At 45.2% G+C, this 16,589-nt stretch overlaps 1 protein-coding gene across 2 annotated transcripts in view; it reads right to left on the minus strand.

The window, feature by feature from the left end:
* The window catches only part of CD101 (CD101 molecule), a 46,469-nt gene that overhangs the window by 21,426 nt on the left and 8,454 nt on the right, over positions 1 to 16,589 (minus strand). The window contains exons 2-6 of one of the 2 annotated variants that reach the window (XM_004714865.2): positions 14,686 to 15,066; positions 13,030 to 13,260; positions 9,213 to 9,599; positions 5,418 to 5,795; positions 2,900 to 3,304 (exon numbers count right to left, since the gene is read on the minus strand). In XM_004714865.2, coding sequence (XP_004714922.1) covers positions 2,900 to 3,304; positions 5,418 to 5,795; positions 9,213 to 9,599; positions 13,030 to 13,260; positions 14,686 to 15,066 — 1,782 coding nt within the window. Of the gene's footprint in view, positions 1 to 2,899; positions 3,305 to 5,417; positions 5,796 to 9,212; positions 9,600 to 13,029; positions 13,447 to 14,685; positions 15,067 to 16,589 lie in introns of both variants that reach the window. The other variant, XM_004714864.2, reaches the window with a different exon arrangement.

A 16,589-nucleotide genomic window follows, 5' to 3' on the forward strand; every position in this document is an offset into this window, starting at 1 on the left:
GCTTCCACCACCACCACCACCGGATCTGCAAGACTTTCCACCCACTGGCCTGTGATCTTCAGGAATTCAGCATCATTGCATGGCTGTGTGAGTCTAAAGAGGAATTTATGGACCAGAATTGGACATACGGGCTAATATCAGACTTATGGACCTGATCTAGATTAGGCTGGGATGTTTCTTAATATATAATTACTCTTTATATAAAGTTCTTTCTTCTACACAAATGAGTGTCTATGAATTTGTATCTCTAGTCAACCCGGACTAATACAATGGGTTTATGTTTTGACATGTTGATTGTCAACATATCCCAGAAGTAGCTGGCGACATGAATCTGGACACCAAGAGAGAAGCTTGTGTGGGACAATGGCTTTGGGAACCATTAGCACATAGGTTGTATGACATAGAATGAGAGGAAAGTAAGTTGAGGGTGCAAGGGAAAGGACATGTTTGCTTTAAAGGATTCGTAAGAATTCTGTGAAAGGGCATCAAAAAAAAATGAGAGTGTTAGAAAGAATGCCAAGAAAACCTTGTGTCATGCAGACCAAGGAACCAAGGAATTTTAAGAATAAATTGGGTCAACAATTTCAAATAACACAGAAAGGATAAGTAGGTAAATGCATGAATTGATCAGCGAGGAGATCATTATTGTTACCAAAAGTCTTGTTCAGCAGCAAAGAGAGCAACTATGGTACCATGTTTGTGTACCTTCTCAGTGTCAGACACTGTACGAGGCACCTTATACATGCCCTTACTTTCAAATTGCACATCAGCATTTTAGATGCGAGGTAACTCGTGAGGTAAGACTTGGAGAAATAAAGTAACTTATCTGATGCCACACTACTACTAAGTGCTCAGTAGATCTAAATAACATCAAAATCCCTTGAAAACTCCTAAGAGGAAACATGTTCTAAGAAAGAGACAATCCGTCTTGACAGGTTGTGTTTTATTTTTAACTTATTATCAATTGACAATGTAGATACTATATGACTATAATAGGGAGTTCTCTGACTCATACATTAACAATTCAAGAATACATGGATAATATAGTCTAATGAAAACACCATTATCCATACTGCTAGGTAAGGATAGCCTTGAGAAGAATGGGAATTCCAGAACATTTCATTTTGTTCACATTTGGAACTTGCACATGGATCAAGAGGCAGTTGTGCAAACAGAACAAGGGAATACTATATGGTTTAAAATCCAGAAAGGCACGTGTCAGGGTTGTATCCAATCACTGTACTTATTCGATCTGTGTGCTGAGCAATCATCAGAGAAGCTGGAGTATGTGAAGAAGAGTGTGGCATCAGGATTGGAGGAAGGCTGATTAACAACTTGCAACATGCAGATGACACAACTTTCTTTCCGGAAAGCAAGGAGGACTTGTGACCCTCGCTGATGAAGATTAAGGATTGCAGTCTTCAATATAGATTACAAGTTAATGTAAAGACAACCCAAATCCTTTCTAGACTGATATCCGTGATAAATGGAGAAAAGATTAAAGTTGTCAAGGATTTTGTCTCCCTTGGATCTACAATAACACTCATGGAAGCAGCAGTTGAGAGATCAAATAGTGCATTGCATTGGTTAAATCTGCTGCACAAGACCCCTTGAAAGTGTGGGAAAGCAAGGATGTCACTTTTAGGACTAAGGGGTGTGTGAGCCAAGCCAGGGGATTTTCAGTCACCTCATGTGCATATGAAAGTTGAATACGGAATTCAATACATTGAATAAGGAAGACCAAAGAAAAATCCATACATTTGAATTATGGTGCGTGAAGAATATTGAAAGTACCATGGACTGCTAAAGAACAAAAAAAAATCTGTCTTGGGAGAAGTACAGCTAGAATACTCCTTAGAAACAAGGCTAGTGAGACTTGATTTCACGTACTTGGACATGTTCTCAGGAGGGAGCAGTCCCTGGAGAAGGACAGCATGCTTGGTACAGTAGAGGAAAGTGCAAAAGAGGAAGGCCTTTGGCAAGATGATCGAGACAGTGGCTACAGCCACGGGCTCGGACATGACAAAGGTTGGGAAGATGGCGCAGTCCCGGGCAGTGTCTCATTCGGTTGGACCCAGGGTTTCTGTGTATCAGAATTGCCTAGATGGTGTTGGGTGGGGTTGGGTTTTAAGGCACAAGTCGCAACCCATGAGAAGTAATGCCCGACTACCGTAGCTGGGTTCCACATGGTCAGCTGCTGTGCCCATGTTCCACTTTAGTTGTTGGGTTGTGGACATGGTGGGAAGACAGAAGAGAAACATAGAGCAATAGTTAGTGCTATCAGTGTGGAAATACTGCAATATTTTAACAGCTGGTATGGCCGTGGCACAAACAGTGAAGTGCTCGGCTGCCAACTGAAAGGTTGGCAGTTGGCACCCACCGAGCTGACCCCAGGAGAAAGCCCAAGTTCCGCTGTGGTAAGGATCACAGCAAAGAAAACTCCGCTGCCCTGTCCTGGGTCGGAATGGACGGGACGCCCCTGAACAACATGGCCATCCCGTGCATTTCCCTGATGGCAGCCAGGAGCACGCTCGTCTTTAAGAGCTCACAGCACACGCCACGCGGATCACACGGGACAAACACAGGACAAAGCGACTTTATGTTCTGTTTTTTGAATTATCCCAGAGCGAAGGGTGTTCGTAAAACAAACAAATCAACCAAACCCAGTTTCCTCAGGTCAATTTCGGCTCATGGTAGCTCCATGAGTGTCCAGAGTGGAATTTGCGATTCAGAGGGTTTTTGATGGTTGATTTTTTTTGAAGCCTCTCTTCCTATGCCCTTCTGAGCAGACTTGACCCCCCGATCTTTTGCCTAATAGCTGAGCCCATTAACTGTCTGAACAACGCAGAGGTTTCAACCTCCCCCCAAAAGTAGGGAATGATTTTCAAGTGGAGCTTACTTGGTAAAGCGACAGCAATCCTTAGTGGGTGAGAAATGGCCTTAGCCTTCGCGGAGCTGTTGGTACACAGGGAATTTCTGTCATAAACTTCCACTTGACACTGGTACACGCCTGCCTCTTCCTCTGTGGCATCATGGATGAGCAGTTGAGAACGAAACGGTCCCTGTGACACCTCCGTCTTCTTAGGGAACTGGGAGAGGCCATCCCCCCATTCAATGGTACCATTATGGGCCATCTGAATGAGTCGATAAGAGACTTGAGACCCAGCTGGCTGGAACTGCCACGTCACAGTGAGTGGCAGCTTCAGATCTGAGTAGCCGGCCCTGATGATGCACGACAGGTCAAAGGTGTCAGCTCGCTTCACTTGCGGTTGACGGCTCATCAGAGTAACTTGCAAACTTGATTCTGCAGGCAGAAATGCAAAACACAATGTCTAACAGGTTTGCCAGATCAAATGCACTACTATTCAAATGTACATGCAAGTGTTCCCACTCGCCACCTCTTTCTTCCCCATGAACCATGCATTCGTACGTGTGGGTTGTCATATATTTGGGGGGGAGAAGCTGGCTCACAGTGTCCTGAATTTCGACTTCTGTTTTCCAAAATTGACATTCTCCTGAGAGCAACAATGCTTCTGCAGGCTGTTGCTCAGGCAACTCTCCAGCCCCAGTGGCCTGGCCTCCTTCCCTCACCCCCACTGAAGGCTTCACTATCAGATTCGCTTGCAAGAGCTAGAAGAAATGGCAGTCCCAGGGCGACAGCTGTGAGCAGCCAGAGGAGGTAGGTTCAGCTTCTAAGTCTGCTTGGCTTATCTCTTCTATGCATTGACTAAGGAATAGGATTTCATTTTCAATAGGGAACAGTCATGTACAAGTTGCATTCTTTTTATTTTTAAATAATTTTATTGGGGGCTCTTATAGTACTTATCACAATCCATCCATCCACCCATTGTGTCAAGCACTTTTGTACATATGTTGCCATCATCATTCTCAAAACATTTGCTTTCTACTTGAGCCCTTGTGTCAGCTCATTTTCCCCCTCCCCCACCCTCCCTCCTCCATAAACCCTTAATAAATTATAAATTATGATTGTTTCATGTCTCACACTGACCTATGTCTCCCTTCACCTACTTTTCTGTTGTCCATCCCCTTGGGGGGAGGGCTATATGTAGATCATTTTGGTGGGTTTCCCCTTTCTCCCCCACCCCCTTTCCCTTCCTCTCCTAGTATCGCTGCTCTCATTATTGGTCCTGAGGAGTTTATCTGTCCTGGATTCCCTGTGTTTCCAGCTCTTATCTGTACCAGTGTACATGCTCTGGTCTAGCCAGATTTGTAAGGCAGAATTGTGGTCATGATGATAGGGGGAAGGAAGCATTAAAGAACTAGAGGAAAGTTGTATGTTTACATGGTGCTATACTGCACCCTGACTGACTCTCTCTTCCTTGTGACCCCTCTGTAAGGAGATGTCCAATTGTCTACAGATGGCTTTGGGTCTCTACTCTGCCCTCCCCATAATTTACATAGATATGATTTTTTTGTTCTGGGTCTTTGATGCCTGATACCTGATCCCATCAATACCTCATGATCACCAAGGCTGGTGTGCTTCTTCCATGTGGGCTTTGTTGCTTCTCAGCCTCTTGTTTATGTTCAAACCTTTAAGACCTCAGACACTATATCTTTTGATAGCTGGGCATCATCAGCTTTCTTCACCACATTTGCTTATGCACCCATTTTGTCTTCAGTGATCTTGTCGGGGAAGTGAGCATCACAGAGTGCTGAGTTATTAAAACAGTGTTCTTGCCTTGAGGGAGTACTTGAGTAAAGACCCAATGTTTGACTGCTGCCTTAATACTTAACATATCTTGAACATAGATCTATTTTCCTATCATTATATATAAATATATTTACATATGTACATGCTTGTATTTAGACTTCTATAAATGTCCTTTGCCTCCTAGTTCTTTCCTCTATTTCCTTTTACTTTCCTCTTGTCCCACTACCATGTTCAGCCTTCAATCGGGTTTCAGTAGTTCCTCTCTGCTATATTGCCCTTGATCACGCCCCACCAGGCATCCTATGCCTTCCTCCCCATTGATTTTAGATCACTTGTTCCCTATCCCTGGGTTTGTTGACACACCCTTCCTTTCCCCAGCCACCCCCTCCTATCTTATCTAAATTGGCATCAAGTTGTATTCTAAAGATAATCTTCCTAAACATGACTAAATTTCAGAGAGTCATTGACAGACGTGGTAGCCAGAGACTACCAGGCTTCGTGTCCGGGGCCACACACTCCAAGAAGAACTGTCACCAGGCAGTGAAAGGAGGAAGGCCCTCGCTGACTTGGAATGGCACATTGCTGCCACCATGGGCTCCAGCACAGGGGCAACTGTGAGAGGATGGCCCAGGACCGGGCAGTGTTTTGCTCTGTAGTGTACAGGGTCACTATGGTCAAAATGGACTCAGTGGCACCTAACAGCAACATGTATAGAAGCTGAGAAAAGGATTTCCTTGATACTTACCCAGAGACTTCACAGTGACCAAAATCTGAGTCCTCGCATTTCTGGCCTGGTTCCGGATCATCTCAGACACCTCACACTGGTAAGTCCCGCTGTCTGTGATGGCGGTGGAGGTGATGTCCAACTGGAAAGTAGCCCAGTTCACCTTCGCCAGTCTTACGTTGCCCTGGTTCCGAGATTCCCCATAGGAGGGACCCAGCTGCACAGTGCCATCCTGCCCCATGGCAGCCACAAACTCTGGCTGCGTCTGGCCCTGTGGGATGTGCCACCATCTCACCAAGATAGGACTCTCCTCTCCGCCTGCCTGGCAGAGGAGGGCCAGTGCCTCGCCTTCCCACACTGCCTGCCGCTTGTTCTTCTCAGACAGGGTCACGCTTCTTGCTGTCGGAGACAGATTTGAGAACAAATTATTTCCTATGCCTGAAATATGTCTCTGAAATACAGTGATATTTCATTACCAAGGACTTGACTCATTTGTGGCCAATCCGACCAAGGCACTTATCTTTGCACTATATCCCCAGAAAAGTAAAATCACTTCACTTGTAATTTGCTCTTAGTTTTAGCTATTAGATCCGCCTTTCAGAATACCGAGTTGGGAAAACATTCAGTCATGTTTTGTTAAGTTAATTAGGATGGTGTTTAATACTGAAAGTAACCAAGTGCTATTCATTGACTTTAGAAGTTCTTTAGAAGTCAGACTTTCACAATTAAAAATGAATATTGTCTTCCTCCTTATCTTTCCCTAGCCAGCCCTACTTAGTATGTATTTAGAACAGGGGAAGAATTTTGTACATCCGTTCTCTGGTCACCACACTACTGTGGAAAACAATTACTTGGGATCTATGTGTATATCTTTGCTTATTGGTGAAGGGAGAGCCTTTGTATTGTCTGCACTACAGTGTAAGGCTGTAAATGTCAGTCTGGCTCCCAGATGGGAAATTCACGGTGCTTATAAATGTGAAACATTCCCTCGACAAACACTTATGCTACAAGGATGCTTCTTGGGCAATGCAAAGATAAAGCCGGAGCTCCTGCATCCCAGGCAGCAAAGGACCATATACAAGGTCAAGGCCTCTAGAATCAGAATGATTTTGGGCCATATTTTCGACCACTTTGCGTCTCAGTATTCATCCCTGTAAAAATAGAGAACATAAGAGAGTTTATCTTATCGCACTGCTTGGGAGCCAAGGTTAATGGTTAACTTATGGACTTGGCTGCTAACTGAAAGTTTGGAAGTGTGAGACTAACCAGAGGTGCCCCCCAAGCAAGGTCTGGCACTCTACCTCTGAAAAGCCAGCCACTGAAAACCCCGTGGAGCACAATTCTATTCTGACACACAGGTTTCCACCAGGCAGTCAATCCTATGCTTACTGGCTTGGCTTTTATTGTTGTGTTGAGCATCAAACAAATGACTCATGTAAAAGGCGTAAATTGGCTGGCATAGGCAAGGGGTCAGTTAAGGTTAACTGTTAGTGTTAGTACTGGATGATAGCATAGCAAAAACAGAGGTAGTTCAATACCAAAAATGAAAGAAAGAACTGGCATTAGAACTCATATAGGACCTAAGTGAATCTGCTAAGTGTTCAGTTCTCAATTGTATATATACAACCACTGCCCTCCAGCCATCCAGGCAATTCTGATGCACAGCGATCCTAGGTAGGGTTTCTAAGACTGTAAACCTGTATGGAGCAGAAAGCCCTCCTCTATTTCCTGGCGGAGTAACCCGCCCATTTGAACTGCTAATCTCATCATTATCAGTTGAACGGCTAATCTCACCAATCTCACCTGACAGTGCCTATAGGTATATATGTGTGCGTGCGTGCATTACAAAGGCCAAATGGAACTTAATGTCCACAAGTAGGCTTTAAAATTTAGTAAACTCTGCATCCAAATTTTTAGATAGTAAAAGCACAAGTACACTTTTAAAATTAAGCTTAAAAACAGACTGCCCTAACTGAAGTTTAGACATTAGAGGAAGAAATATCACTCACCATCTCACCACGTTAACATAACCCTGATGTTTACTCTCAACTTACAATGCCTTTTATTTTTTTGTAATGAGGTTTTCTTAGTTCGTTGTGGTTCTTGCCACCTCTTGATATGAAGCAATAAACGTATCAAGTGTGTGCACATTATACAATCCCAAGGGTAGTGAGTCCCACCTTCTGTTGAGATAGTCACAGAATAATGGAATAATAAAACTGTTCGTATTTCAAGTCATGGTTTGGCTCTCAGGGCAGAATCCTCAACAGGACTTATAATAAACTTGCTAGCAACTTTTCCTGTTTTCATACATTAGACCTGGCTTGGACTCCAGCCTACACTAAGGACTAGTTGGTCTTTGGAAGACAACCCTACTGTCAGGCACGTGACTCTGCACTGTGAGGACACCACTGGATCCCTTTGTTATCGATTCCCATTTGTTCTGTTTAAGAACATTTGCAGATGCATCCCAGAGTTGATCGAGATGCACACAGCAGAGATACAGCTCTGTGTAAATGTCTAACCTCCCCATGTAGTTTCCCCTGGATCCATGGGAATGGAGCCAAGTGTTCAGTGGAAAATCTAACACCATCATGCTTGCTGGCCTGCCATTCTAGGCCAATACTTGTGTCTCTTCCATCCTGGCAAATGGGGTGACAGAGAAGAACTCAAAAGGGAAACTTGTCCTCAGATACCCCCAGTAAGCAAGTACAGGCATTCTTAATCTGCAGTTTAATTTTCAACATAAAATCTTTATAGACTTTTAAGGCCCAGCCTAGAGAACTTGAGTGATGAGTTGCAGGTTTGTTTGTTTTCTGTCTACACCGAAAGCACCACGATGCAAATGCATGCAGCATCAAGTAGCCTTAATCGGAGAAAGGAAGCAGAGGGGCTTTCCCACTGCCGTGCACATGGAAACGCAGAGCCTTTCTGGACATGCGTGTCACCTCATCGTGGAAAAACACAGAGGAGAGAGGCTACCCGTGATCCTTTACCTCTTTATGCCTGCCTCTGAGTCATACTTGGATGCAGAATTGTGACTAAGTACCATTTCCCATATAAGGTTAAGATGGTAGGGGGTTAACAAAAGGCAATTGAAGGACGCCAGCCCAGCCTGGCAGCAGTACTGTGGGTGTTTATTTCCAGGAAATAAACTTTCTCTCAGTCTACACACACACACACACACACACACATTATAGCTTTCTCTCAGTCTACACACACACACTATACAGTCTACACACACACACACACACACAGATACTGCTGCTCTCTGCCTTAAGGAAGACCCAAGGTATACCGATAAGGACTAATAGCAAACATCTGGAACCAATGATTATGAGACATGTTTAGTGTCAAGAAGGGACTTCAAACTCAAAAGCAAACTCCTTGCCCCCGGGTCAGTTCTGACTCATAGTAACCCTATATATAGCACAGGGTAGAAGGGCCCCTGTGGGTTTCTGAGGCTGTAACTCTTTACAAGCGTAGAACGCCTCCTCTTTCTCCTGTGGAGAGGCTGGTGGTTTCGAACTGCAGACTTTGTGGTTAGCAGCCCAAGGGTCAGCCCACCCTCTCCTTGTGTGCCCGCCATTTTGCAGATAAGAAAACTGAGTTTGTGGTCATGGCTGGTTGGTGACTCAGGCCACCAGGAAATGAGTTTGCGTGCTATCCTTTTACTCCACGCCACTGAGGTGTGACAGGAAGGACACGCAGCAAGTGAGGAAGATCTCCACTCTGACAAGGAAGACATTCTGTACTGTCAGTGGGAAGGGGGGTCCTGAAAGCAGCCCAGTGAGCGGCCCTCCAGGCTCCACCTACCTGCCGGCTTCCTCAGGCGCACTGGGCTGTCCTGCGACTGTTTCCTCTGTAGCACCCGCCAGGAGCCTGTCTGTGTTCTCTCCACCTTCATCACCACACATCTGTAGGTGCCTTCATCCTCTGGGCCCGCGGAGAAGATCCTGAGAGAGAAAGCCTTGGGGCTGAGCTTTGACACCTGCAGCTGTCCTTGGCTTGCTCTTTCTCTGTAGCTGGTCTTCAAATCCAGGACCCCGGCAGCGTCCACGCTGGCCGTTTCTTCGTCATTGAAGAACCAGACACCCTGGAGCTGGGGGGCCCGGCTGCTGCCCAGCACCAGGCAGACCAGCTCCAAGGGCTTCCCTTCAGCAAACATGCTTCCAGCCGTCAAGTTGACTTGAAAATCTTTCACTGGGAAGCAAGAGCAAGACGGGCAGTTAGAGGGGCACTCTTTCGGTCTTCCAGTACAGGAACACAGGAACATCGGGCCTCCTGTACGACCACCACAGGGGATCCCGTTTCGCATGGGAGTGGGATTGAGTTCCGAAATGGCAGGTAAAAGGGAGGGGGGGGGGGCAGAGTTGAAAATGTCCTTGGCTATTCCTTATAATTCCAAAATGGCAGGACACATCGCTTTGTGTATGCACCCCTATTAAGCAATATGGTGGACCTGTGAAGTATAACATGATACAGAGTTTTTAATTCTAAAAACAAATCAAATACTCTGCCCTGTGTTGAACTGCTTATACCTGGATTTCTTATACTTTTGGGGTGGGGAGTAGGAAGGTTGAGAGTATTAATGGAATTTTCCTAAGTTTAAAGGACACGTCCTCATATGAGGAAGTCAAAAAGAGTCTATAAAGAACGCTGGTGGAGGAGTGGTTATACATTGGATTGCTAACTGCCAAATCTGCAGTTCAAAACCACCGATACCTCCAGGGTGGAAAGATGAGGCTTTCTAGTTCTGTAAAGATTTACAGTCTCAGAAACCCCCGGGGGCAGTTCGACCCTGTCCTATAGGGTTGCTATGAGGTGGAATTAAGTCGATGGCAGTGAGTTTTGAGTACAGGGTGATCATGGAGCAAAAAAAATCACTGCCAGAGTCAATTCTGGCTCATAGCAACCCTGCAGGAGCGGTTAGAACTACCTTGTGGGTTTCTGAGACTTTCCCCAGAGGAGGGTAGTGGTTTTGAACTGGTGACCTTGTGGTTAGCAGCTCAATGCATTATCACTATGCCACCAGGATTCCTAGAGTGGCCATCAGTGGGTCCTAAGTATTTCTTGTCAAATAGTTGGATAATAATAATGCCTATATGAGGGGCCAATCGCTTGGAATTTTTCTTCATATATTTCAATACACACAGGAATATTCAAAGTAAATATGATATTCATAGTGATATTCAAGTCCTATCTGGGAAATCGAGGTGTAAATCTTCATAAAGTTAAGACAGTCAAGTCCAAAATCTATTTGGCGCTGATACAATGATAAATCTATGAATTGAAAAGTAAAAGAAATCGGGGGAATCGATCACAATGATCTACATGTAATCCCCCCCTTTCCAGGCAGATGAACAACAGAAAAGTGGGTGAAGGGAGACAGCAGATGATGTAAGATATGAAAATATTAATAATTTATAATTTATCAAGGGTTAATGAGGGAGGGAGGCTTGTGGAAGGAGGGAAAAAATGAGGAGCTGATACCAAGGGCTCAAGTAGAAATAAAATGCTTTGAAAATGATGATGGCAACAAATGTACAAATGTGCTTGACACAATGGATGCATGTATCGATTACGATAAGAGCTTAAGAGCCCTCAAAAAAGTGATTTAATAAAAAAAGTAAAAGAAATCATTAAGGATGTGTTTTTTCATTATAAATAACTAGTTAGATTTTCTTCAAAAAAGATTATTTGAGTGATTGATTTTTGGCTCATTGTAAGTTAATCTGCTGTTTTCATCAAAATCTTGAAATTACAGGTGAATTTATGAAAATGATATACAGGTAGTCCCCAACTTACAAAGACGTTCTGTTGCTGCAACTCCATCGTAGGTCAGTTGTGACATTAGGCAAATAGCTCACTTTATTTTTCAGTTTTCCTTTCAAAGGATGGCAGTGTTGTGAGGAGTGAATCATGAAATTGAACATCTGGAGTGGACATTGGAGAAGGAGAGCATCGGCAAACTGCATGCTGCAGCTTTGTATGCGATGCAGATGACTGAGGATCATTGGTGAGGCTTGCTATGACTCAGACATGCTTTAAGTTGGGGATTATCTGCAGACCAAAATACGTGCAAATAACACATAACTTAAAGGGGCAAAAACCCTAGAAGCACATTAATGTGCCTCTATAGGATTCGCTGAGATTGACATGACCAATGTCACTAGGTCACTAGGGCAATTTTAATGGCAAACAATATTCCTAACAAGAAAGACAATTTCCATGGCTCACCACGTGGATGCTTTTAGAAGTCCCTTCCTATTTGGACTAGATCCTATGTGGAGACACCAAGAATCACAAGGGAGGCTTTTCTGTTTGTTTTGACGAAAATGCTCATCGATTGTGACGTGCGGCATCATTCAAGTTGCAAAGTTGGCAGGTGGGAGGACATTTCCAGCCTGGACAAAGATCAGACATGATGCTCTCTTGAGCTCTTGGCTTGAGCTCTTTTAAGGCCCTGGTGTCTCTGGTGAGTGGATTTTGGAGAGATATCAGACTTTAAATGCCGCTCTTCCTCCCCTCAGCCAGGCAAGCTTAGGCAGGACATTTAGGATGTCTAAGGCTCAGGCTCCTCATTTCAAATAGTAGACGAATCAACGAATTGTCTCACAATTGTGGCTCTTAGGACTGTATTCAAAAATATAGATAAAGCGCTAACACAGAGCCAGGCCAGAACTGCTACAAAACTGGTATTCATGACTGGCTTGTGGAATCTATCTAATCATTTAATGGAGCTTGTTCTAAATACAGATGTGTCTTGGAAGACATACAGCCAGAAGGCTCTTTAAAAGTCAAGATGCTGAGACGGTGTCTCAGGAACTTTGGCCAGGTGATCAGGAGCTCGTTCGTTCGTGGTACAGTCGAAGAGCAGGTGACTAAGAAGAAGACCCTCAGTGCGATGCACTGACACAGTGGTTGCAACAATGGACTCCAACGGAATGCCAGTTGTGAGGATGGCTCAGGACGGGGCATGCTTCATTCTGTTGCAGCGAGGGTCACGATGGGCCAGTATTGACTCAACAGCGCAACCTAGCAGCAGCAGCAGCCCCCGGAACCACTACTCCTCGGTCATTCTGTCACACTGAGGTAGCTTGAGTGTGGCTGTGAAGCTGGAAGCTGGGCCATCAGTAGCTCATATACCAGCAGGGTCACCCATGTGGACAGGTTTCAGAAGAGCTTCTTCCAGTCTAAGACACACGAGAGGGAAGAGCCTGGTTGTTCCACTTCTGAAGAATCAGTCAACGAAAGCCCCATGGAGTCCAACAGAGTCTCTCGGTTGGAAGGGATTGGAAATACACAGTGGCTGTAACAATGGTCCGGAGCCAGGCACCAATCATGGAGACGTGGCGGTCCAGGCCATGTCTCATTCCATTGTTCATGGGGTCGCCATGAGTCCAGGGCAATTAGCAAAAGCAACCATGACCTTCCCTATAAAACCTCGCATGGACAGAGTGGAAACTAAAGGTCCTTCTCCGCAGTGATCCTTGCCAAATGGCAAAAACCAAATTAGCTTAGTGTTTTTACACAATTTTATTTGGTGATTAGAAAGAAAACATGAAATGATAACCCACAAAGAAAGACCCAGTTCCCCAGGCAGTCATACATTTCCCGAGAAGATAATTACCTTCAGGCTGGACCTCCAGTGCTGTTTGATTTGTCTGCTTTTTAGTGATGAAAGTCCAGGTTTCATCTGGATCCTGAATCCACTCAATTGCCTCGCAGAACAGCTGGCCTTGATCTGAAGGCTGGAGTCTCCCTATGGACAGTCTGAAGGTCGAGACCCCAAGCTTGTCGAGGCGAACATCACCGGCTTCAAACCTCTCTGTGTACGAGGGCCCGGGGGCCAACATGAAATCTCTGGAGAGGGAAATCACCTTGGTGGCTTGGCTTCTGCCTCCCTCCTGCATCACGTACCAGGTGACAGAGAGGTGGGTATGTTGAGCTGTGGTTTTGAAGACCTGGCAGGTAAGTTCCAAGGGGTCACCCTCTTCCTTATTCAGAACCTGGGGATTCATGGTGGCGGTGAGAGCATCTGGAATAACTGGAAACAAAAGAAGGGTGCTAAGCCGACCAGCACAGTGCTTCTCAGACTAGCCTCCTGGTGGGGGAAGACGGTGTTCTTGCCAACCGTCTGCAAAGCACCTCCTTTCTGGTGGTTTTTCCTTAGCCTTCCCTATTGCCAGCAGAAACACTGGCATCTAACCGTCTATGGAACTTGGCAGAGCTAATGGCTCACCGATGCATCGACACTGACCTTGTACCCTAACCAATTTAGTTAATCGGAGTCTTCAAAGCGAAAAGTACTGGGAGCTCGAAGATCTAGATTCTGATTCTAAATCTGCCCCTGTATGTGAACGTGGGCAAGCCATTCAACATCCCTGGCCTTACCCTGTTCCTCTATGAACGTCTGAAATGATTTGTTGTGATTTTCTTTTCTTGATAGCTAAAATGCTATCCTTACCAAAGTTTGGAAATCATTCTACTACCCTACCACTCTCTCCTTTCCCCAGTGAAATCGCAGAGCCTAGGCTTCTGTTAACTCAACACTTTCAATCAGTCAGTGAGTTTTTACTGGGCGCCTCCTCAGTGTTGACCCCCATGCTCTCAACTGAGATACGTTTTCTCTTCTTAAGGAGCTGAGGGTCCTCAGGAGAGAGACCCACAGTCGGGTACCACAGCTAGGTGAGTGCTACCAATAGTGCTGTTAGTGGAGCATCCAGAGGAAACTGAGGTACTAAGGCAATCAAGAAAGGTTCCACAGAACTGGGTCTTGCTGTGCATGTAGGAGTTTGCAAGGCTGAACAAGGAGTGTTTGATATTCCAGGCAAAGGAACAGATGACATTTGCAAGGACTATGGCCCTCTCCCCACAGGAAAGTTAACTATGCTAGAACAATGTTGCTCAAGAATGATCAGTGCCAAGTTAAGGACCTAGGACAGCAAGACCGGGTCTCTTCCCAAGTCCACGTTCAGCCCTAAAGAAGATACACAGTGGGGGAGGGGGGGGGGAGAACTCTTGAAGCGTTGTCTAGTGCTATTGCTGCCTGTGTTGTTGGATGGCTGTCAACATACTCTCTAGATTCCCGTGGTAAAAATGAAATGGCAGTTTCAGAAAACATGAGATACTTATTTATCGCAACTTCCCCAAGTAGCCACATAGATATATGAGCTCCTTTGCTAGAGCAAATGGAACATTTTAATGCCATGTCATCATGCAAGGCATTGTGCTGGTAGAGACTGGCTGCTAGGGGCTAGTGAATAGAGAAGGGCACATGGCTTACCAGTTAGAGTCGTCTTTGCGCTGTAACTCCCAAAGTACGTTTCGTCAGTGCTGGGTGTGTGGCACTCATACTCGCCGGCATCCTTCATCTGGAGGTTTGCGATGTGCAACACGACTGAGTTGCCCTGGACCCTTTCCACATAGATTTCCCGGCTTCGCACCCGCTGTGCATACAATGCGTAGGAGAAGCTGTCATCCTTGGTGCTAACTATCTGGACTTCCTGGGTTGGGGCTGTCGGCAGGTAAATCGACCACTGGAAGTGCTGCTCCGAAGGGCCCTTGTGGCCAGTTACCTTGCAGCTAATGCTGGCAGGGTAACCTTCAGCTCTAAACAGTGGTCCTTTCTGAACAGTTACTTCTCTCTGGCCAATGCTGAGCTTAACTTGCATGTAGGAGAAAGAAAGGGGAATAAAAATAGATTAGCATCCCAGTTCCCAATGAACCACCTTATATTGTTCCCGATCTTACAATTCTGGTAAATGAGGTAGCAGGTTATTAGCTATAATCAACTCAAATGTTCGACACCTTCTCCAGGCTGAGCAGCAGTGGAATGGTTTGATGAGTTGATTGTTCTTTCATAATTTCGACTTCCATACCAGTGTCTGTTCTCATTTTTTTAAAGGCATAAAACTTAGCTTTATTCATGTTAATATGACTACCTCCATAAAATATGCCTGCTTATCTTAAAATGAGTGTCATTGTAAGGCAAGCTCCATGTATGATAATAGACATTTATAGGATTTTAAAATTATGGGGTCGGGGGAGAGATGAGCACAGACTTCCTCAAGCCTCACATTCCAGGATACCCTCACACTGCTTCCACCAAGTCACCGGAGAGGCAGTCGATGGCTCTGCCCATGGCACCGGGATTTTTTTCTTGCTGGTTGGTTAAAACGCTTTGTAGCTCTTGGACAAGTGTGATCACAGACCAACTAAAATTAGCATCTGATGAGGCATGCAGTGATTTCCTTTCTAGATTGTCAAGGTTGGATTTTTGTTTGTTTTGTTCTCTATTTTAAAATTTTATATCCTTAACAAGAAGCTTCTTAATTGATTGCTGTGGAGTCCAAAAGTGGGATCTGATATGGATCTATTTTCGTTTTTTCTTTTACCAAGAATTTTCATGTGGGACCTCAGTGGATGGTTGCCTGTGGGGGCAAATCTCAATGATTAAGTCTAAAGGAGAAAACGCGGTTAGAGGTCATCATTTCATTGGATGTACATGTTTTTGGAAAATTAAAACTAAAAAAGCATAGCTTACTTTTATCAAGGTTGGTGTTATTTTGTGCCACAGAAAAGAACAAAGAACACGTGAGAGAGAGGCCGGAGGGCGAGCCAGAACTTTCACGAAGCGTCTGGGGCCCAGTGGAGGGGAAGACAGGGCTAAAAGAGAAGAGTTCAACAGCCATGACTGCGGGCATTATGGAGTTCACAGAGACATTTCATAAGCCTCTGCCACGGGTCAATCCTAACTCCTCTCCTCCTGAGAGGACAGAATAGGATTGCCTCCTCGGGGCGCTGAGCCTGCAAATCTTTACAGAAGCTGACAGCCTACTTGGTTAACTGTTCAATCCTTGATCCACAGAGCCGTCAGTGTTCCTTTGGAAGCAGAGCATCTGCTGAATTTTGGGAATCCACAAGGACCGAGTAAAGCCAACGTGGCCACAAAGAACAAAACCAAGAACCCCTGGCCGATTCCACGGTGGCGCCAAGGGTGACAGAGTCGAAGATCTCCATGGTCTAAAACTGTAAGGGTTCTCTGTGGTCATCTTTAGGAAAGTGGACCGCCAGGCCTTCCTCCCTTGGCCCTGTTGGGTGGGCTCCACCCCTTAGCCTGTAAGTTAGCAGGTGAGCACAAACTGTTTGAACCATGGAGGGGCCTTAGAGTGAGCAAAAAAAAAAAAA

Source organism: Echinops telfairi, unplaced genomic scaffold (genome assembly GCF_000313985.2).
Source record: "Echinops telfairi isolate 266 unplaced genomic scaffold, ASM31398v2 ScPeMD7_7466;HRSCAF=8504, whole genome shotgun sequence".
Classification (NCBI taxonomy): Eukaryota; Metazoa; Chordata; class Mammalia; order Afrosoricida; family Tenrecidae; genus Echinops; species Echinops telfairi.